This window comes from Urocampus carinirostris, chromosome 9 (assembly GCF_059441175.1).
Source record: "Urocampus carinirostris isolate Australia breed hairy pipefish chromosome 9, RoL_Ucar_1.0, whole genome shotgun sequence".
Taxonomy (NCBI): Eukaryota; Metazoa; Chordata; class Actinopteri; order Syngnathiformes; family Syngnathidae; genus Urocampus; species Urocampus carinirostris.
Genome location: NC_142357.1, coordinates 15,074,899 through 15,097,578, shown reverse-complemented (window position 1 = coordinate 15,097,578; position 22,680 = coordinate 15,074,899). Strand labels below are relative to the sequence as shown.

The following is a 22,680-nucleotide window of genomic DNA, read 5'->3' as shown; positions in this document are numbered from 1 at the left end:
AAGACCAAAGCTAACAACTAATCACAAAAGTTAAATGTTCAGTTTATCCTGACAACAGCCAAATCCATCATTCCATTTTCTGCACCGCTTATCCACAGTAGGTGGGCGGCAGCCCATCCTAGCCACCTTTGGGCAGTGGGCTGGTTGCCAGCTAGTCGCAGAACACACAAGAGACAACTAGTGATGTACTCCTCAGTTTGATGGAGTCCTAAAGGGCTGTACAGACCACACATTATTGCAAACCTCAGACTACTATTACACCACCCCCTGATATAAAACCTACAGTAGGGGAAGGAAAAACTCAAAAACTTAAACATGAGGAAAATGAAGAAACCTTGAGAAGGGACCGCACATGAGGTAATCCCCCTTCCAGGGTGATCAGGCTGCAATGGATGTTGAAATAACAAATAAGACACAGATATTTTCAACATGAAATATCAGTCATTCATAAGCTATAGAATAGAATTTTTTTCTTTATTTCACATTTTCACTTGTTGCATTGACAAGATAACATTGAAAATTCCTGTTAAAACACTCTTCAAATATAATTATTTTTTGTATTTAGAAAATAATCTTCGCTCCATTATGTTATTGCGTGCACTAAGCATGTTACACATTATTCTGTCCACATTATGGCGTTCAAGAAAAGATTCATCTTGAAGGCCCTACGTGTGTGTGAAACATTTCCCTGCAGAGCTTCACTGCTTTATGGGGCTTCATTTTGCCATCACTACATACAGCCATTCACACTCATTCAATTTGCAGTTACAAATCAACCTGCCATGCACATACCTGTTAACCTCCACGGCTCCATGCCCGTACAAACTGTCATATTTTCCCGTACAAAATACAAAATAATCGTACACCATAATTATTTTTTTCGGAATGATGCATGATGGGGGCAGCACGGCGGCGCAGTGGTTAGCGCGTGTGTGACACAGTTCTAAGGTCTTGGAAACCTCCTGTGTGGGTTCAAATCCAGCTACCGGACTTCCTGTGCGAAGTTTGTATGTTCTCCCCGTGTTTGCGTGGGTTTCCTCCGGGCACTCTGGTTTCTTCCCACATTCCAAAGACGTGCATTTCAAGTGGATTGGCCGGTCCACATTGTTCCTAGGTGTGAATGAGCGAGCGAGTTGTCTGTCCCTGTGTGCCCCGCGATTGGCTGGCAACCAGTTCATGTCCCCTGCCCACTGCCCGATGATTTCTGGGATGGGATCCAGCACCCCCGCGACCCTACTGAGGATAAGCGGTGCAGCTAATGATGATACATGATGGGAAATCCCCAGGCGGCAGACGCATGTGCACAGTAGCATCAAACCGCTCGGTTCGTTTGCAACAAAAACAACCATACCCAAATAGAGGCTTCCGCGGCGAACTCCTTTGACTTGATTGATTTGCCGTTGCGTGATAGTCGGTGTATACCGGATGGTACTCATCATTGACAAATTTGCGTTTTTCTGTACAGATTTCCTTGTACGTCATACTCATCTTGAAATGCATAAAAAACGTACTTTGTACGGCAAAACCGTACAGGTTAACAGGTATGCATGCATGCATGTCTTTGGAATGTGAGGGGAAATGACGCAGACACAGAGAGAACATGTAAACTCCGGGAGGCCAATAGTCTGGATTTGAACCAAGGACCTCCGAACTGCGGTGCGCTATGCCGCCAACAGCTAAAAATAATACCTGAAATAAGAAAAAAAATATTTGTTTGCAGTGCATTATTAATATTTTTTTAATGTCTTAATTCAGAGGATTGATGCAATGAGCTTTCTCAGCAACTCCATGCAGTAATGCTAATACAGCCAGTGGCAGTGTCTGTAATGTCGGCTGAATTGACGCACATTTATCAGAGTATGTCAAGAAACATTGTTTCACTTGTTTCTGGGAAGTCCCGTCATTTTCTAATCAAGTTGTGTGTTATCAGTCTTCCAAGTTATTTTCATGTTTATTATTTTAAGCTGAATACCTTTTGTCTTTTTCACACAAAGCAACACAGACGCTTGATACTGCGGCTTTATACTGTTGCACTTGTTTTTGAAGGTCACATGGTAAGTTAGTGAACCTTGGTGAAAACACTAGCACAAGTTGCCAAACATTACAAATACACCACAAATAGGGACTTTATTTATCATTAATGTCGGGTGCTTCGTAAATCCACCACACCTCCGGAGTAAGTCAAACATTGATGGCTTTAAGTCAATCATGCGAAAACTACACTTAATAATGCTAAGCTAATTCTAGTCAGCAGAGTGGTATTTTTTTCCCATTTTTAAGTATTAAATTTAATAACATGCGTTAAAAAATGCAAAATTGTTTCATTTGTATGACATTTGTATGACATAAATAGAACATATGGGAAAACAAAGCAAATGCAGGGAAAAACACATTTCAGTTTGGCGCAGTATAAATTATTGTGAAAAATATATTTTCATGGACAGAAACACATAGAGACAATGGACACAAGAGTGACACCAATTTTTTTTTGTTTTTTTTATCTTTTGGTTTGGCAGGTTGGATTAAAAAGGCTGAGGGTTGCTCACCATTTATAGAAGCTAAGCAACCATTGATTTCCTCCCTAAATTAAAGAAAAAAATCTTCTTCGTCCCAGGAGAACAACCCTCATGAATGGCTTCAAGTGGACCTGACTTCAGTCAAGCGCCTCACGGGTGTCATCACCCAGGGTGCAAAGTCCTTCAGAAAACAGATGATGGTCACAGAATTCTCAGTGGCAGTCAGTCTCGATGGAGTCTTGTGGAACAGTGTGCTGGACAGGAACTCGCAAAGGGAAATGGTAAATGCCACTCATCTCCATATTTGCCTTTCTTGGAATATTTGCATTCCAAGTCTCAACTTGCCGGAAAGAAGATTTCTTGAAAAATTAAAAATTAAGTAGGGATATTTCCTTACGACTGTTGCACAGCGGTGTTATCATATTAATGCAAAAACAATTTAAATTGCACAAGAAAAAAAATGTAAACATTCCTAAAGAAAATTATGTGTGTATATAATGTGTATATATATATATATATATATATATATATATAGGGGTGCTGATTGGAGAAACTAGCTATTTTCAAACAACGTTTACAATTTAAAGGTGAAGTTTAGTTGAAGTTGCCTCTGCTGTTCAGTTTCCTTCGTGCTCTGAAGTTTTTCAGCGTAGGCCCCGCGTCGCGTGTCAGTGAAGGACGGCAATGCAGGCTTGTTTGGTCGACTACTTACGGGCGAGTCCAGGAAGAAAAGAGAGCTAATTGTTGTCAACATCTCTTTTCAAAGGAGCAGTCACGCTTCCTTTTTATCGGGGAAGGTGTCTATTTTGTCGTAGGTGTCATCTTCCTCCCGATAGGGTGACATTTGACGATGGGCCGATGGACCCTGATTAAGATTGTTTTGAAGTCAATGGGTGGAAATCTGGCGGAGTGAATCTGTACGCAGGAATGTCCCCCAAACGACACATTTACTAATTATGGGGAAATAATCTCATCAATACATAGCCTTAAATGAATCAAAAACATCATGCTTTTAGACTTTATTGTTATCCCCTGTAGATTTGTGGTCACTGTTGGGAGACCTGGTTACATCCAGGACCTGTCCATCAGGGAGTGCAGTCATTCCACCCATTCCAAAGGCCTGAGTTCTTTGAACTGGGTTGAAATATGAATGTTCAGTTCTGCCTGTTTTGATGGGAAAATAAAAGGGAAAAAAGGTGGTCCTGACGAATAAAAAGTGTACATAGCCTGATGGTCCAGTGGGAATGTAAGGAAGGAGAGTCTTTGAAAAGAAGGGGGAGGTCTTTTGAGTCCACGGCCAACATGAAAAGGAGTAAAATAAGAATGAGGTAGTTGTTATTTATTGAGCTACTACTACTTCGACGCCAAAGCGCCTTCTTTGGCTGAAGTACGTTCGGCTCGAAATGCAACGCCAACGTGCAGCTTTGGGTTTACCCCAGGCTCGGTCCCTCAAATATAGTGTGCACTTTGGCGCCAGAGGTGAAGAGCCAAAGCGTGTTACTCAAGTAAAAGTACAGTTACTTCAGAATAATATCACTCAAGTAGAAGTTAAAAGTAGTCATCCAAACAATTACTTGCAGATCCTCCATGAAGAAAAATAAACAAATAAATGGCAAGAGAGAAGCCTGGCCCAGCCCGGCCCGACCTAATCATTGACATTTTTGGGCTGGGTTTGTACCAGCTTTGAGTCCAGGCCCAAGATCCTACATTTACTTTACACTAAACCCTTTTAACTCTTATGAAGTAGTTTCACAACACACTTTTTAAGTAGGTTACTTAAAACATTGAAATCGTCCTAAGCAAAGCACGGGTCTCTGCAACATTGTTGATGACAATGTCATTGGTTTTAAGGTATGAGAATTTCCTTTTCAGTGTACATCAGCATGAAAGAATCCAAAAGTTCCTGAGACCGTGAGCTTCTTAGCCTAGTTTTCACACATTTTAACCCATAGATGCTTCACTCACATGCAACCAGAGTACCTAAAAGGCTCAATGGAAACATATATGCCAGCCCAACGACATGGTAGGCATCTGTGAGGTTATATTGTGAGAGAACTTTTTTTTTCTTTTCTTTTTTCTTCTCATTTTTGTTCAAGCATTTTCTCTCTTATTTTCCCTGCTTTTGGTCCTTTTTCTCATTTTCCTTGTATTGTTTTTATTATTCTAGCCATTTACTTGTTTTTACTTTTTTCATTATTGTTTCTTCGGTTTTCTCTCTTTTTGCCATCATTTTCCCCTCATTTTATTTTTTTCGTCTGTTATTTGTTTTTTCGTAGTATTTTTTTTCCTTTTTTTAAGATGTATTTGTACTTTTGTGCATAATGTTACACGATAATTCTTAATATATGGATAAAAGCAATAAAAACAATATGAAGAGGCTTTTGGGAGCTGAAGAACGGGCTTTTTTAGTGAGCCAAGCCAAAAGAGTCGCTTCTCTAAAGAGAGACATGCTGTCTCTCTTTCGAGTGAGAGGAGACACTCGGTAAAGGTAGTTAACTGCTAAATTCTGCAAACATATAACACAACACACAACTGAGGACACACAAATGTGAAAGATGAGTGAAATAAATGAAGACAGAATTTATTTAATGCGTTTCTATTTCTCTTTTGGCTTCGGCTTGCACCTTTCTGCCCTCCATTGTACCTGACTCATATGAATCACGCTGTTCTATGATATTTTACCACTACAGAAAAGTTTGTGGGCCGAACCAAGTTAAAATTTGGGAGGGGAGAACTTCCCCATATGGTAAAACTCACCTGATCTGCTACGATGTTTGGGTTGGGCTAAATGTAGCCAACAGCTGACGAGAGAATGAATGCATGAGTAAAGGTTAGATAGAGCAAGTTACAGTTACATGCTCAAATTATTTTTCTCATTCAGCCAGCCCAAACTCCACCTTGAAATGAAACGGCCCTTCGATTCTTCCCGTTCTTCCCGGTTAGTCACTCCGGCATTGGTTGTTAATGCAGCCTGGATGGGTGTATAAGCGGTGATAAGCATATCAGTATATCAGTAGGGAGAAATTCTGTGTCCTCGTACCTTGTGCTTGAGACGGCACCACCAGATGTGTATTCAATTGTACTTTGTAGGTAGATATAAACTTGCGCACCCTTATTTAAAGTTGTGTTCAGTGTTCTATTGCTGGCATATTGTGGGTAGTACATTCGTCAGCAAAGGAGGAACATTCAAACAACGGCAGACATTGTAATTCTTCTTCTTCTTTTAAATAGTAACAAAGTAACGCACAATGCTGTAATGACACTCAAGTTGCAAAAGGATATCAATAACGTGTTACAGCACTCGTTACAAAGAAAAAATAATTGCGTTCCAGGAACTCGACCCTTTGCAACGAGTAGCTCCAAAAACTGTATAAGGAATGTTCATGTTTTCCTTCTCAAAGATACTTGTTTCTGTGCCTCCTTAGATCTACACAGGAAACACGGACCCAGATGAGGAGGCCCTCACTGTTTTCGAGTCGGCCGTATTCGGACGTTACTTGCGGATTCAACCTCGTGGCTGGGTCAACGACATCGCCCTGCGCCTGGAAGTGCTTGGATGCGAAACGCAGCAAGACGGCTAACGAATAACAAGCAGCTATACAAAGATGCACATTTACTCTGCACAAAACTTAATGGTATTGGGTCTGTTTGCCCTGTTAAGAAAATAACATATGTTGTGGAATGAACAAAAAACTGTATTAACTTTTTTCAAGTATTTTGCCTCTGACATCCGAACACCCTCAAAATGTAAGCTTGTGTAAATAGTTCACACCATAATGGACGGATGTTTGAATGCCTGTTGTCATTTATAGGAAAGGAATGGAATGACAAAAGTATAAGTGAAAGTAATGTATTTTTCTGCTGTGGTAAAGGAAAAAAAAATACATAAAATGAATCTTGGAAGAAATGCAGTGATCATTGAATATTTTGAAGTGTCAGTGAGTAAAAGTTCTCCACCAAAGGTGGATATAATTTTGAATGGAGCTCAAAAACAAAAAACGCACTACGGGAGCTTAAAGGATTCCACTTCACAAATTTTGCTAGCCTGCATCAAAACCTTTAGCGTGAGCACAGAGGAATTTCGGCGAGCCACAGGACATAAAAGTTTGTACATAAAAGTTTGTGTAAATGGTAAATGGTCTGCATTTATCTAGCGCTTTTCAAGTCAATGACCTCCCAAAGCGCTTTACAATGTGCTTCACACTTACCCATTCACACACTCACACACCAATAGTGGCTATAAGCCTACCTGCTTATTTGGGGCATTAGGGATTCAGTGTGTTTCCAAAGGACACTTCGACATATAACACGGAGGAGCCGGGAATCGAACCTGCGATCTCTTGATCCCAAGACGAGTGCTCTACCTCCTTAGCTAATGCCGCGCTTGCGACAACCATCAACCTCTGGCGTTATGTACTTCAAAGGAGCAGTCAAGTGGATTCAGCTGCTAGTGAAGGAAGCAACTAAAAACTGAGTAAAAAATCTCATCTCATTATCTCATCTCATTAGCTGCACCGCTTATCCTCAGTAGGGTCGCGGGGGTAATGGAGCCCATCCCAGCAATCATCGGGCAGTGGGCAGGGGACACCCTGAACTTGTTGCCAGCCAATCGCAGGGCACACTCGCTCGCTCTTTCACACCTAGGGACAATTTGGACCGGCCAATCCACCTGAAATGCATGTCTTTGGAATGTGGAAAGAAACTCACACAAGCACGGGGAGAACATACAAACTCTGCACAGGAAGTCCGATAGCTGGATTTGAACCCACACAGGAGGTTCCCAAGACCTTAGAACTGTGCCACACACGCGCTAACCACTGCGCCGCCGTGCTGCTGAGTAAAAAATACAAGAGAAAATAGAAATGGTCCAGCTTAAGCTGCTAGCCGAGGAAGGTACTGAAAAAGCGTTAAAAGATTACAAGAGAAAACAGAAATGGTCAAGCGACGGGATCCTGAATCACAAGACCGAGCCACATTCCCTTGTACGACTAACTTTCGAAGGCAACAAACACCAAAAGACATAGCAAGCTTTATTTACATGTAGCAGCTAACTATTACAACAGCAACTAGCGAGGCGCCTTAGGCAAAACCTTAATAACTAGCATAGAAAACAAGTAGAAAAAGGCTAGTTCAAGCATTTTGCAGACCTAATAAACATTTGTACAACGCCACTGGCGATTGGTATTTTGCTTTCAGAGTGAGGTGTGCGTGGGATTTTTTTTAAAGGTAACAGACACCAAAGGCGCAGAAAATCGATCAAGTTTGATCATTTTGGTGTTCGGCCGACAAATTACTCTCGTGTGCCGGGGACAGGTAGAAACCCCAGACTGCGATTTTAAGACAAGTCATGTTTATTTGTATGGCCCTTAATCACAAGAAGTCTCAAAGAGCAGCACAGACCACGTGCTATTGCGTACTACTGTCGTGATTACCTAACTGGAGCCACCTGAGGTAATCAGCTGGCGTGCTGGATTGCGCTTCCTGATTGGTGGAAGCTTTCTACTTAAGCTGTCAGTGTCCAGAGATGGACGTTCGAGTGTACTCCTCGTTTCCATGAGTGAGCCTCCAACATTCAAGGTACCCACGATCCCTTTGTCTATTCCAAGCCTGCTTCTCGTTGCCTGCTACGTTGCTCGTCACGCGTTTCACCACGGAGCTGCCATTCCGTCCAAAGAGGCTTTCTGCCACCAAGACCCGACGTCTCAAGCCTGCTCCACCGACCCTTGTCCAAATAAACTATAATACTGACGCTATTGGATCCGAGTGCTTGTTCTGGTCCATGACAGAACACTCGAACCAAAGAATGGATCCAGCGACATTTTTTCCCACCTCCGAAGAATGCGGAAATGCCGAGCAGCAATCCGCGCTACAGCGCCTACTGCACACCGAAGGCGCGGTACAACAGATGGCCCATGACGTGTCCACACTGGTTCGGCAAGTACAACGTCACCAGCAATTGTTCGAGCAACAGTGCGACACTTCCCTGGCAGCCCGACCACAAAATCCGGCTCCGCCCCTTTCCGATCAGGCCGGCACCGGCATTGCTGAACCATGAGTAGGTTCGCCAGAGAAATTCAGTGGAGAGCCCGCCCAGATCCGCCCCTTCCTCATAAATTGCCGACTAATTTTTGATCTACAGCCGCGCACCTTTGTGAACGAAAAGACGAAGGTGGCTTATGTAATAAATCATTTGACTGGAAGAGCCCGCCTTTGGGGAACGGCTGAATACGAACGGGGGGCGACAGCATGCACCTCTTTTAGTTTGCTAAGCCAGGAAATGATTAAAGTATTTGATTCTGGTTCCTCATCGGTCGACGCTGCTCGTTCGATCATGAACATCCGCCAGGGGAGATGTTCCATTGCCGACTATGCCATCGACTTTCGCACACTAGCAGCCCAGAGTCACTGGAACAAAGAGGCGCTGGTCGACGCCTACCTCCACAGTTTTTCCGGTTATCTCAAGGATGAATTGGTATCCCACGCTCCTCCAGTAACACTTGACGACGCTATCGACTTGACCGCCCGGATCGACCGTAGGGTCCAGGCAAGACGCCGAGAGAGAGAAGGTCCCAGCCAATTCATCACCAGGCAAAGTCAAGACGTTAGTAAGGTACCGAACCCCCCAACCACTTCTACCACACCTTATGAGATGATGGAGGTGGACCGCACCTCTCTCTCTGTCGAAGAGCGCCAGCGAAGGCGTTCCGAACGGCTATGTTTTTACTGCGGCGGCCAGGGACATAGGGTGGTCAATTGCCCGTTAAAAGCCAACGCTCGTCGGACATAGGGGACGTCCGATTGAGCTCGGCTTTAGTTTCGTTCCCCAAGACTGATAGACCTGTTCTCCGGGGAAATCCCATTCTTTCCGGTTCATCTCAGCCCTTACATGCCCTGATCGATTCTGGCGCCGAAGCAAATATCCTGGATCTGTCACTCGCACACAAGATGGGGATACCTGTTAAAACCCTTCCTAATCCGGTTGGGTGCCTCAGTCAGCCTCTCATCGGGGTTCCACCCTTAATCCAACGGTCAGTCTGAGCGAGTGAACCAAGATCTGGAAACGGCACTTCGCTGTATGGTCTCTAGTGAACCGTTGTCTTGGGCTCGGCAATTGGCATGGGTGGAGTATGCTCACAATTCTTTGGTTAGCTCCTCCACGGGAATGTCCCCTTTCCAGTGCGTATATGGCTACCAACCTCCTATGTTCCCTAGTCAAGAAGAGGAAGTTAACTGCCCGTCAGCTACGGCGAATGCACGCCGCTGTCGGCGAACCTGGGCTCGTGCTCGGGCCACACTCCTTCGGGCAGGCAAGGCTCATTCAGTCGGGGCTAATCGACGGAGGAGTCCTGCTCGGAATTACCAGGTGGGCCAGAAGGTGTGGCTTGCATCCGCTGATCTACCACTGAAGGTTGAGTCGAGGAAACTGGCTCCTCGGTATCTTGGCCCGTTTCCTATTGTAAGAATTATCAACTCCTCAGCAGTCCGTCTCCGTCTACCAAGATCTATGAGAGTGCACCCCACGTTTCATGTCTCCCGGATCAAGCCCGTCAGCCAGAGTCCATTGGCGCCCATTCCACCTCCTCCCCCGGCTCCACGCTCCTTGGACGGGGAGCCTATCTATACAGTGCGCCGCCTGCTCCGCTCTCGACGCAGGGTTCGGGGCTTCAAGTACTTGGTCGACTGGGAGGGATATGGTCCGGAGGAGAGATCATGGGTTCCCAGCAGGCAGATCTTGGACCGGTCTCTTGTGGCGGAGTTCCATCGACTACATCCAGACCAACCAGCGCCGCGCCGTGGTCGTCCTCGTGGGTCTGGCGCTGCTACTCCTCCGCCTGCGGACCCACCCGCTACCGCCCCTTCAGATGCGGACGATGGGGTGTCCGTCCACTCGGAAGAATTCTGAGGGGCCTTCTGGGGTTCGTCGGACGACCACTGGGCCCTCTATTTTGGATTATCGATGACGTATTTTGGGTTTTGGGGGATTAGTCGTAACTGGCCTATGACTTTTTGTTCCCTTGGATTACCTGTGTTTCCATGTGACGTGTTTTGGATTAATTTTTTCCCTGGGGGACTTCTGGAGCCGTCCCTTGAGGGGGGGGTTCTGTCGTGATTACCTAACTGGAGCCACCTGAGGTAATCAGCTGGCGTGCTGGATTGCGCTTCCTGATTGGTGGAAGCTTTCTACTTAAGCTGTCAGCGTCCAGAGATGGACGTTCGAGTGTACTCCTCGTTTCCATGAGTGAGCCTCCAACATTCAAGGTACCCACGATCCCTTTGTCTATTCCAAGCCTGCTTCTCGTTGCCCAACCCTTTTCTGTTACAAGTTTACGATCTACTCTCCCGCCCCGGCCACCGACTTACCTGCTACGTTGCTCGTCACGCGTTTCACCACGGAGCTGCCATTCCGTCCAAAGAGGCTTTCTGCCACCAAGACCCGACGTCTCAAGCCTGCTCCACCGACCCTTGTCCAAATAAACTATAAAACTGACGCTATTGGATCCGAGTGCTTGTTCTGGTCCATGACAACTACAGACTATTATTACACCCTGATCTAAAACCTACATGAGGGCAAGGACAAACTCAAAAACGCGCGCTAAATACAAAACACCTCAACATTGCAGTGACATCTGAACACAGACATCCTTCTATAGCATGTGAATAACCAATGTTTTTATATTGACAATATATGTGTATTATTTAATTATTGCAACATCCATTGCAGCCTGGTCATCCTGGAAGGGGGATTACCTCATGTGCGGTCCTTTCTCAAGGTTTCTTCATTTTCCCCATGTTGAGGTTTTTGAGTTTTTCCTGGCCCTCGTGTAGATGTTAGATCAGGGGATGATGTAATAATAGTCTGTGATTTGCAATAATCTGTGGTCTGTGCAGCCCTTTGAGACTCTTTATGATTAAGGGCTATACAAATAAACATGACTTGACTTAAATTGCCAAGTGTTTTCAGCCACTAAAAGCAGACCCGGCAACAAACACCACCAAAGCCAGGAATAAACCAATGAACACGGCAGGCTAGCCGGCTGCTCGCAGAGCTAGCCTGGACCAAACAAAACAGGAAGCCTTCGGCGGCCTCAATGCTATTGGGAGCTAGCTACAATTGCCTGGCTAAAAGGTGGCGAGAGCAAAAAAGGAACGCACGCTGCAATGGTGGCAGGCAAACTTACCTCACGAAGCTTTTGGAGATCGAAGCATGAACCCCGACAAAACAGTCACAAGACCCCCAGCGACACAGTAAGCAAAGCCCCGATTTCTCCAAGCAAAAATAAGCGCTATGCAATCGCAGTATACTACAATGGCTGTCTGTTCCGGTGCTGTCTCGTGTTTTATTTCAACGAGACCCACCATCTTGTTTCCATCTAATGACATCTGTAGAGGATGTGAGCCAAATCGGTCAACTCTGAGACAAAATTTCTCGAGTCCCCCTGGGGTGTCGAATGTTTTGAAACATATCTGCATGATTGTTGGGAGGAACACTACATGTTCTGTTCCTAATTGAAAAAAAAAAATGGTCTTCTATAAAACCTTTAATCTTTAAGGAATGATGACAATTTGGTTCAATACCGTAGCAACCACCGATAAAAACAACAGAAAACAACATCTTTTCAGAATAGCGTTGTTTTTTTATGGTGATGTCCATAGCGCCCTGGCGCTGTCGTCTCAAAAAATAGGGCTTACTCCACATTTTCTGCGCAGTAGTAGATATACGCTCGTCTTCGGAAACACTAACTCTGTGGTAGTCACCATCTTAAATGTTCGGGCACATGAACCAAAAACATGTGACCTAGACAATTCTGAGTATACAGCTGAAAACGGTGCTGCTAGAAACGGTTTGCGTGATTGGGTTTATATTTTACACACACAAAAAATAGAACATAGTAAAAATTGGCCGGTCCAAATTGTCCCTAAGTGTGAATGAGCGAATGAGTTGTCTGTCCCTGTGTGCCCTGCGATTGGCTGGCAACCAGTTCAGGGTGTCCCCTGCCCACTGCCCGGAGATGGCTGGGATGGGCTCCAGCCTCCCCGCGACCCTAATGAGGATAAGCGGTACGGCTGATGAGATGAGATGAGATGAAAAAATATACACTATAAACATTTTTTTCCCATTTTAAAGGGGCAGTGTGTATTATTTAGTGCCTCCTAGTCCTAAAAAAAGACATTCATTTAAAAAAACAATAATAATTGAAATATCAAGCAGAATACATGAACAATCATGTAAACATGCATTTTTTTAAAATACTTTTACATAACATGTGCTTAAATCTTGCTGCTACTGGTACCCAAAACCCCCCAAAAAGGGTGATTAAAAAAGATGAGAAGCGAAATGATTTATTTTGGTCATTCTGAGTCTCTGTAGTTGCACAACAACACCACAACGTGACATATAGTTTACTTTATAAGTATTTCTGATTTTTCTACAAAGATAAGACATTGTAAAACTTTAACAATAGGTTTAAAATAAAATAAAATCCAACATTACCGCTAAATTTTCAACCACGATAGCCAAAAATGATAATTAAAAACTTTATTCTCTTTTTTTTTTTCACCATGATTATATACGTAAGTTTAAAAAACAAAACTGGTGTTATCAATTGCAATTACATTTTTAACATTTTCGAGACATTGTGTCCCTCGAGACTTTTCAATGACAAAAAGTTTGGCTTTGGTTTTAGACCAGGGGATGGTGTAGTAATAGTATCTGTAGTACCTTGGAGACTCCTTGTGATTAAGGGCTATACAAAGGAACATGACTTGACTTGCCTTGACTTAAAAAGGTGGAGAAACAATACACAAGGGCTTCAGAATACCCACCCCACCCCATTCACGTTTCGTTCTTGGACTCAATTTGTACTTTTGCTTCTCTACGTTGTCCTCAATGTACCAAAACTGTTATGATGGCTTATCCTGCCTCAACAGAGTGTCCCGAGGCACACAATGAGCAACTGCGCTCCCACGTTGTTCCATGGCAACAAGCACTAAGGAGGCTTGTCTAAAGAATGTGCGCCAAGGTAGCCTGAAAACACCATCAGCTTGTTTGTTTGCTCCAATTTATCTTTTATCGACTTTTTATCTGCTGAGGAAGTTTCTGGGCAAAGAGTGCAAGGGAGAGGAACTGCGGACAGGACGTGCATTCGCAGAGACATTGGCAGCGGCTTTGTCACGCTTTGCTGATAGGGCTCAGAAAACAATAGCGACGTGCGAAATGTCAATCGCAGAGCAAGAAGTTGCTTTGGAACGTCAAGTGAGTTAGGCTTGACAGGGGAACGCCGGGGTCGTTACTTCTTGGATTACTCGCGATCTGAGATAGAAACAGCCGACATTAATCATCCTTTTAATCAGGGGTCATCAAGTTGCCCCAGTGCAAAACACAAGGAGCTCTTGGGAGCTTTCCCTCCAAAAATGTTCCATGAAAAGGCATAATTGGGATTTCTCTTGGAAAATTAGAAAATGTACACATTTGTAAAGGCTCTGTGACCTTATAAGTATGGACAGTGTCTTTACATCAGGGATCTCACAATCGCGGCCCTCATGATGATAGTTTGAGGCCCCTGACCTAAAGGAACTGTACAGAATTTGGAACTCTGTTACTCTCTGCTGCCAGCTCCTGGCTTGTGTCATCTTTGCAGCCTCAGTAAACTCGTTTATGGTGCACGTGCAAGTATGTGAATTTCTTAGACGTGCCCAAATAAACTCTTCTTTTTTCATCTTTCTTGTGGTTTGGGTTGCTGTTTGGACTTTACTCAAGGCAGGCTTTTTATTATCTCAACCGTTTTCATGCTACACTGACAAATAGAAGTTGAAAAAAAATCTGCCAGGATGAGGATGATATCACTGTGCAGGACTCCACCAGCCCCCGTTCCTCAAATTAATGCGTTTCTCCCCGAGCAGCTCAGCTAAAAGTAAGATACAAGCATATAGGCGCAGTGAGAAAAAAGCATAAGTGCTCTTTGAACTCAGTTGGGGATTATTCACAAATACTTAATAGAGAAAATTATCTATCAACTCTTTAAGGACACTTACAACGACGCATCCCATCTTTAATATGAAAGTTTCAGATGTTGCGTATGTATGCTAACTCCACGCTAAATCTAACCAATAATTAGAATACACACGAGATTTAAAAAAAAAAAACTATTAGTTAGCAAAACGCAACTTCCTTCTGTGGTGTGCTTTAAACGCGTTCTTTGAAAGTTTGTGTACCTAAAAGAGAAATAGAAAGGAAAAGCATGCACCTCCACTTGTGAGTAATAAGATTTTTCCACTCAGATACTATATTAGATTTCTTAAGTCTTATGTTCCTTATCATTTTTATTTACTTATTACTGGTATGTTTATATTCATATTCACTTTATAATGGTTACTTTTTTATCTTTAGATCTTATTTTGTGTAGAGGAAAATATTTGACAATAGGGGAGTGTTTTTAAATTGCGGAAAACTCCATGTGGCCTCCACTGGACACTAATACAGCGGCTCCCCAGTAAATGATCTCTTAAATAAAGCAGTGGTGTTAAAACTATAACCTGAGGGCCATTAATGGCCTGCCTTCCCTTCAATGTTTTGAAGCCAGTGGCCAACAGTTCAAATAACTTTTGGTACTTTTTATTGGCTGAAAAGTATTTTAAGTATGTTAATATGTAAATATAAACTAGTGAAGTATTGAGTAAGTACCATTTTTATCAATCCATCTATCAAAAAAGTGTCTTCCATTTTCTCTCTGTTTCAAGTGTAAACCTTTACAGAACTGATCCCAAATAGCTCGAAATAATCCCCAAACTGCTTCTCTTTTGGTTTGGATGTAAAGATGGAAAAGGAAAAAGGAGCAAATCTCAACTACTGGGTGAGGGTAAGTTAAAAGGTTTTACATTTACATTTCCTTTTAAAATTGAAGCCAGATAATGGATGGATGGATGGATGGAAACCGAACTTAATATATATATACTGGACTGTCTCAGAAAATTAGAATATTGTGATAAAGTTCTTTATTTTCTGTAATGCAATTAAAAAAACAAAAATGTCATACATTCTGGATTCATTACACATCAACTGAACTATTTCAAGCCTTTTATTATTTGAATATTGCTGATTTTGGCTTACAGCTGAAAAAAACTCAAAAATCCTATCTCAAAATATTAGAATACTTCCTCAGACCAAGTAAAAAAATAATTTTATAACAGCAAAACTAAATCAAACATTTGAAAATGTCCATTGATGCACTCAGTACTTGGTTGGGAATCCTTTTGCACGGATTACTGCATCAATCCGGCGTGGCATGGAGGCAATCAGCCTGTGGCATTGCTGAGGTGTCATTGATGCCCAGGATGCTTCGATAGCGGCCTTCAGCTCATTTGCATTTGTAGGTCTGGTGTCTTTCATCTTCTTCTTAACTATACCCCACAAATTCTCGATGGGGTTCAGGTCAGGGGAATTAGCAGGCCAATCAAGGACAGTGATGCCATGGTCAGTGCACCAGTTACTGGTGGTTTTGGCACTGTGGGCAGGTGCCAGATCATGCTGGAAAATGAAATCCTCATCTCCATAGAGCTTTTCAGCAGATGGAAGCGTGTAGTGCTCTAAAATCTCTTGGTACACAGTTGCATTTACTCTGGACTTGATGAAACACAGTGGACCAACACCAGCAGCTGACATGGCTCCCCAAACCATTGCTGACTGTGGGAACTTCACACTGGATTTCAAGCAACTTGGATTTTGCTCCTCTCCAGCCTTTCTCCAGACTCTGGCACCTTGACTTCCAAATGAAATGCAAAACTTGCTTTCGTCTGAAAAGAGGACTTTGGACCACTCTGCAACTGTCCTGTGCTTCTTCTCCATAGCCCAAGTCAGACGCTTCTTCCGTTGTCTTGAGTTCAGAAGTGGCTTGACCATGGGAATACGGCTATTGTAGCCCATTTCCCGGACACGTCTGTGAACTGTGGCTTTTGATACCTGGACTCCAGCTTCAGCCCACTGTCTTTGAAGCTCCCCCAAATTCTGGAAGCGGCTCTTCGTCACAATTTTGTTAAGGCTGCGGTCATCTCTCTTGGTTGTGCAGCGTTTCCGGCAACATTTTTCCCTTCCAACAGACTTTTTGTGGATATGCTTTGAAACTGCACTCTGTGAACAGCCTGCTCTTTGAGAATTTTCCTTTTGTGTCTTACCCTCCTGATGGAGGGTATCAATGATGGTCCTCTGGACAGCAGTCTTCCCCATACTTGTGATTTAGTTTACTGAACCAAGCTGAGTGTTTTTAAGGCTCAGGAAATCCTCGCAAGGTGTTTCGAGTTAATTAGATGATTCAGGTGATTAGTTGAATAGCCTACTTGTATACTTTTTCATGATATTCTAATATTTTGAGATAGGATTTTTGAGTTTTCTTAAGCTGTAAGCCAAATTCAGCAATATTAAAATAATAAAAGGCTTGAAATAGTTCAGTTGATGTGTAATGAATCCAGAATGTATGACATTTTTGTTTTTTTAATTGCATTACAGAAAATAAAGAACTTTATCACAATATTCTAATTTTCTGAGACAGTCCAGTATATATCCATCCATCCATTATCCTCAGAGCCCATCCCAGCTATCTTCGAGCAGTGGGCAGGGGCCAGTCACAAGGCACACAGAGACAGACAATTCGCTCGCTCATTCACACCTAAGGACAATTTGGACAGGCCAATTAACCTAACATGCATGTTTTTGGAATGTGGGTGGAAACCGGAGTGCCCGGAGAAAACCCACGCAAGCACGGGGAGAACATGCAAACTCCACACAGGAGGTTCGATCTCAAGACCTCAGAACTGTGCCGCACACGCGCTTAACACTGCGCCGCCAAGCTGTCCTAAGTTCGGTCTATTGGTTTAAATGTACTTTTGCTACAATGTAAATTTTATCGTATGCATTCTGCAAAATATACTCACACAATATTGAATGAACACCTTTCATATCAAAACAAAGCCCAAGGGTGTGAACAATTTTAATCCAGATTTGGTCTTGAGAACCATTACATTTTACCAAGTGCAGAATTACATATGAAAATGGGTATCTTGACAAACTACTGTACTTGCGTGTTATTAAAAATTTGTAAACGAATGAAAGTCAGTGTTGATATTTTCCTAAATGGAGACACAACTGTGTTCAAATCTCTTGAATTTCTTTTCCACCTTCCGCTCTCACAACCTCGAAGCCCCCTTACAACATTTCCTGCTGTAAGCTTCCTGGTTATGAAAAGATAACCATTTTGTAACTTTTTTAACTTTCTTATATGTTAATCAGGGTAAAGGTATTTACTACATCATGTATGTGTTTAGTTTTACTTATTTTCCTAATATATCATGTTGCAGTTACTCATATGAACTAAACTTACCATCTGGTTGGTTACCCAGTCACACTATTCTGGATAAATATACTAAGTTTATATACCAAGAGTTTCTTTAGGAGTTAGATGTCATAAGAACCACTAGCGGTACAATTACTGGCCTGGAATGTAGTGTTCTTTTTTTTTTCTGGGTAGGTTTTGTTCTCCTGTTTTGATTTTGAATACAGGCGCTCTCCTACTTACGAGTTATGAAAAATGGTACGAACATTTTTTCAGGATGTCGAAAAGTATCCGGCCAGTGCTATAAGTTAGATTTCGTATCGTGTGCACCTTTTTCCGAGTACTGCAGTGCTTTTTTCCGCCGCTACTGGCATGTGGCGCAGTGAGAGCTCACCCAGCATCCACTGGCCTCCGCTTCCCGTCACAGCCCCAGTTCTTGTGTAAACATACTGTACTGTATCCCGCTAAGAACTTTGACATTTTATTGTTTAATATCTCGTGCATCCATTCAATATGGTTGGTGTAAAGTGTAAAGAAGAGGTGAGCCGTTTCTTCAAAAGTGGAATAAGAAAGATTGATGCGGTTGAGAAAATGGTCTGATAACTTTTCTTGGCCACTTTCTACAACGGAGGAGAATGTCGCCTAACTTTTGAAGCTTATCTTACAAAAATAAGTTAAACTTAATTTTATTTCTCTTTATAAAGGGTATTGTTTTATGAAAATGTTATCTTTTAGTACAAAACAATAAAGGTTACTTATATAAACCTTAAACATAAAAAAATATAGCACTGAAGCAACTTATCAACAAATCTCGTTCGTAAGTAGGGAAGCGTCTGTATGTCTTTCCGACAAGATATATTGTAACGTGGGTAGGTACTTAAAAACGCCAGCTTCAGCTTACTCCCTTGATTATGATCTTGTTGTCTGCCACAGCTACTTGTGTACACATATTATGTTGTTTCATTTTGTTGTTTATAGTTGATACGGTCAAAGTAAATGACAAGACAGGACAAAATACACTAAAAATCTCATCTCATCTCATCTCATTAGCCGTACCGCTTATCCTCAGTAGGGTCGCTGGGGTGCTGGCGCCCATCCCAGCAATCATCGGGCAGTGGGCAGGGGACACCCTGAACTGGTTGCCAGCCAATCGCAGGGCACACAGGGACAGACACAAAAGGTGTTCAAAATAAATAGGCACATTTTAATTTTAGTGCTTGAATATTACATCTCAATCACAATAAGGCGAGGTCTCCAATGCGGTAGCCACATAGATTAGCTATTTTAGAAAATAAAAATAACAACAAAAACATGAGCCTCAAGTATGGTGAGCAGACATACTTGCCTGACATCTTGCTGCTACGGGTACCTAAAAACCCCGAAAATTATGGGGGGAAAAATGAAAAGTGAAATAGTGCGTTTGGGTCAACAACATAATACGAACATGATAAGGTGTTACTTTTAACAATTCATTTCAAACTAGAAGCCATTTGCGCCAATCAGTTATAAAATGAGCTCTTAACTTCAGAAAGGTTGGTGGCCTCTGTTATAAAGGTACATGACGCCCTCTATTGGATTTATACAGTGTTACATTTATTGTTTGACAAATACTCATGTAGAGCTGTGTATTACTAACTTTTTTCCTGGTACAAAATGATTCACTTTGGTCCGTGATGAAAATCCTTTGTAAAATCTAAGTGTCTTGCGTTAACCCGTATGAATTTAAGAGATCAAAAGAGGTTTTTACTATCAAAAGGGCCAATTGACATTGTGACAGTTATGCACTTTTTACCATTTTGTACAAGTAGAGTACTATATTGTAATTCAATCCGTGGTCTTGTGATTAATTAATTACTTCATGGTATGCACAAAAAAACAACATGATTGGATCTGATTGGATCACTGATGCATAATGGAGCATGACAAGTGACCGTGAGGACTGGATGCCTCATTGAATTCAGCCGTGTTGCTGCAGTGACAACAAGTACACGATGTCACATGTTCGAGGACACGTTTGGCCCTTACACAGTGCTGTATTGTATTTCGCTTCCCAACTGACATAGTGTGTCTTTGTGCACAAAAGGAGATCATCAATGCATGTCTGGAAAACTCTTAATACTGTAAACTGTCAACATTTACAAGGTCAACTGGGGGTACACAATCATGAAGAAGACCTGAAAATGAAAGAGTTTGTCTCTGAACATATTGACGAAGGTGTGTGATGGGAATTCTCTTGTGTATCTGTTTTCCTTTGATGTAACAGGATCAACATGCAGGTACAGTCAGCATTGAGGGACATGACGCCAATAACCTCCGCTTTGCTTATGACAAACTGGCAGGAGAGAGAACAGGAACTCAGAGGTCTGGTCAACCGTCTGGACTAAGCATCAACCCAGTATGGGATGAAAATCAGACCAACAATCCCCAAGGTATCACCACAAACAACACCGTCAACCACCTTGAACCTGTCAACAAATGTCGATATCTTGGAGCTGTCATATCAGAAGAGGGGTCGGAACTAAAAATCTTGACCAGGATACCTTAAACCACAGCCACACTTGCCAGACCTAATCCCGTCTGGAGGGACAAGAACAAAGCAAGCGCTTGTTATTCCTGTCTTCCTCTACGCTTGCGAAACGTGGACTCACACAGAAAAGCTGGGAAGGAAAGTCAAGGCCATGGAGATCCAAGAAACTTCTGGGCAACAGCTACACAGCCCGTGTGACAAACGAAACGGTGCTCAACACCATCAGAGGGCACATTAGACCCTACAAAAAACTGCTGTCAACTGTGTGCAGACGGAAACTTTAGTGGTATGGTAACGTCACAAGATCATCAGGACTGGCCAAGATCATTCTTCAAGGCATAATCCATGGTTGCAGGGTGAGAGGAAGACAGAAAGAGACATGTGCTACAACATTAAGGAATGGACTTGTGCCAACTTTGCCATGACCCAAACTCAGGCCAAGAACCGCCAGCAGTGGGGAAAGCTGCTAGAGTTGCATCTTCAGGGATGCCCCAACAATCTAGGCGGTTAAGAGATCCATTAACTGTAAACTTCATTGTCACCATGCCTCTGCATACAACGTCAATTATGTCAAAAAGACTACATGGACAAAAAAATGTATGGCTTCAAACCGAAAGCCTATTTTATAATGGCAAAGTCACCTCCAAAAGACACTGAGTTTGTGAACACGTTGGGGGTTTCCTTACAACTGCTATAAATTGTCTTTCTTTCTTTCGTGTGGTCGTTTGATCCCTGGTGGGCCTTCAGATCAAAGGCTGAAAAAGGACGCGCAGTTCCTTCGAATGTTTTCTTTACAAAATATTGTTTGCTCAAATGAGTCACAGACAATGGCTGTAGAACAGGGGTCACTAAGCTTTTTAAAGCTAATGGCTACTTTTTGTTACTGACATAAGGGCTACCAGTTTGACATGCATTTCTAAAGTGACTATAATGTTATAACCATCTAATTACCAGGTTGTATACATTAGAAGTTGAGTTAAATTAGGTTCAAACACCTACAAAAACGTAATTTCCGTTAAAAATCAGATTTCCTGCAAAGTTACCATGACCCATCACTTTTGAGGGGCTACCTGGTTTTGTGGGCACCATGTTTGCTCCCTGCTTTAGACAGTTCAAAATTGCAAAGACTAAAATGACCTACGATCCTTCTTCTAAAGTATTACCTCGTTTTTCGTGGGGTGCGCATTCCAAAAAGGACCCACAATAGTCAAAATCCATAAGATAGAAACCTTTTTATTTATTCATTAAATACTCGATTATACGTTGAAACTTAAGAACAAACTCAATGTACAGGCTCAAGCATTTGTTTAACATGGATATTGTTATGTTAAGGGGAAGCACGGCAGCGCAGTAGTTAGCGCGTGTGCGACACAGTTCTGAGGTCATGAGTTCGAACCTTCCTGTGTGGACTTTACATCTTCTCCCCGTGCTTGCATGGGTTTCCTCCGGGCACTCCGGTTTCCTCCCACCTTCCAAAAACATGCATGTTAGGTTAATTGGCCGGTCTAAATTGTCCCTAGACGTGAATGAGCGAGTGAATTGTCTGTCTCTGTGTGCCCTGCGACAGGCTGGCAACTGGTTTGGGGTGTCCGCTACCCACTGCCCAAAGATAGCTGGGATGGGCTCCAGCATCCCCGCGACCCGAATGAGAATAAGCGGTGTAGATAATGGATGGATGGATGTTATGTTTGTCACGGAGCGGAGCAGGTAAAAGGAAAGGACCCATTCGCGTAGACGAACTCACAATTTATTGGGGGAGGATGAAGAGGGTGCGCACACTCGATCCAGGGATCAATGGTCGCGGATTGGATTAGAAATCCAAACAAAAGAAAAGTTGTCCAAAACGGATCAGACCAAAAACAAAACAGGATCAAATACGGGCAGATTCACAGAACTAGGCATTTAACAGGGTTTAACAGAAGTCTCACAGAAGTCTCACAGAGTTTAACCAGGATTAACAAACGTTCCATTAAAGCAAGTTAGAAGGAACGTGTTTAAGTACTCTAAAAAGCAATCAGTCAGATACGTCTCAGCTGGTGTTCATGGGCGGGGTCAACTGGTCCCTGAGGCAATCGCGCTAGAATCTGGCGCCACCCAGCTGGAACCAACTGGGCGCCATGGCAACCGCGCCAGACATGACAGAATCCCCCCTCAAGGGACAGCCCCTGAGGTCCCAAAAAACCCCCAAATACATCGCCCCCCAGAATGGGCTGATGTTCCCGAGGAAAAAGCAGGAACAGGGAGAGGCAAGGCCGGTAGGTGGATGAATCGGAGTGGCAGGCAGACAAACCTGACTGGTAAGCAGACGAATCGG

General features: G+C 43.0%; 1 protein-coding gene across 1 annotated transcript in view; it reads left to right on the top strand.

The window, feature by feature from the left end:
- f8 (coagulation factor VIII, procoagulant component) overlaps positions 1-6,417 on the top strand; it is a 40,552-nt gene extending 34,135 nt beyond the window's left edge. Inside the window, exons 26-27 of the mRNA XM_088344620.1 lie at positions 2,615-2,797; positions 5,942-6,417. Of these exons, the coding sequence (XP_088200746.1) occupies positions 2,615-2,797; positions 5,942-6,097 (339 nt within the window). The 3' untranslated portion in view covers positions 6,098-6,417. The remainder of the gene's footprint in view (positions 1-2,614; positions 2,798-5,941) is intronic.
- The last annotated feature ends 16,263 nt before the right edge of the window (positions 6,418-22,680 follow it).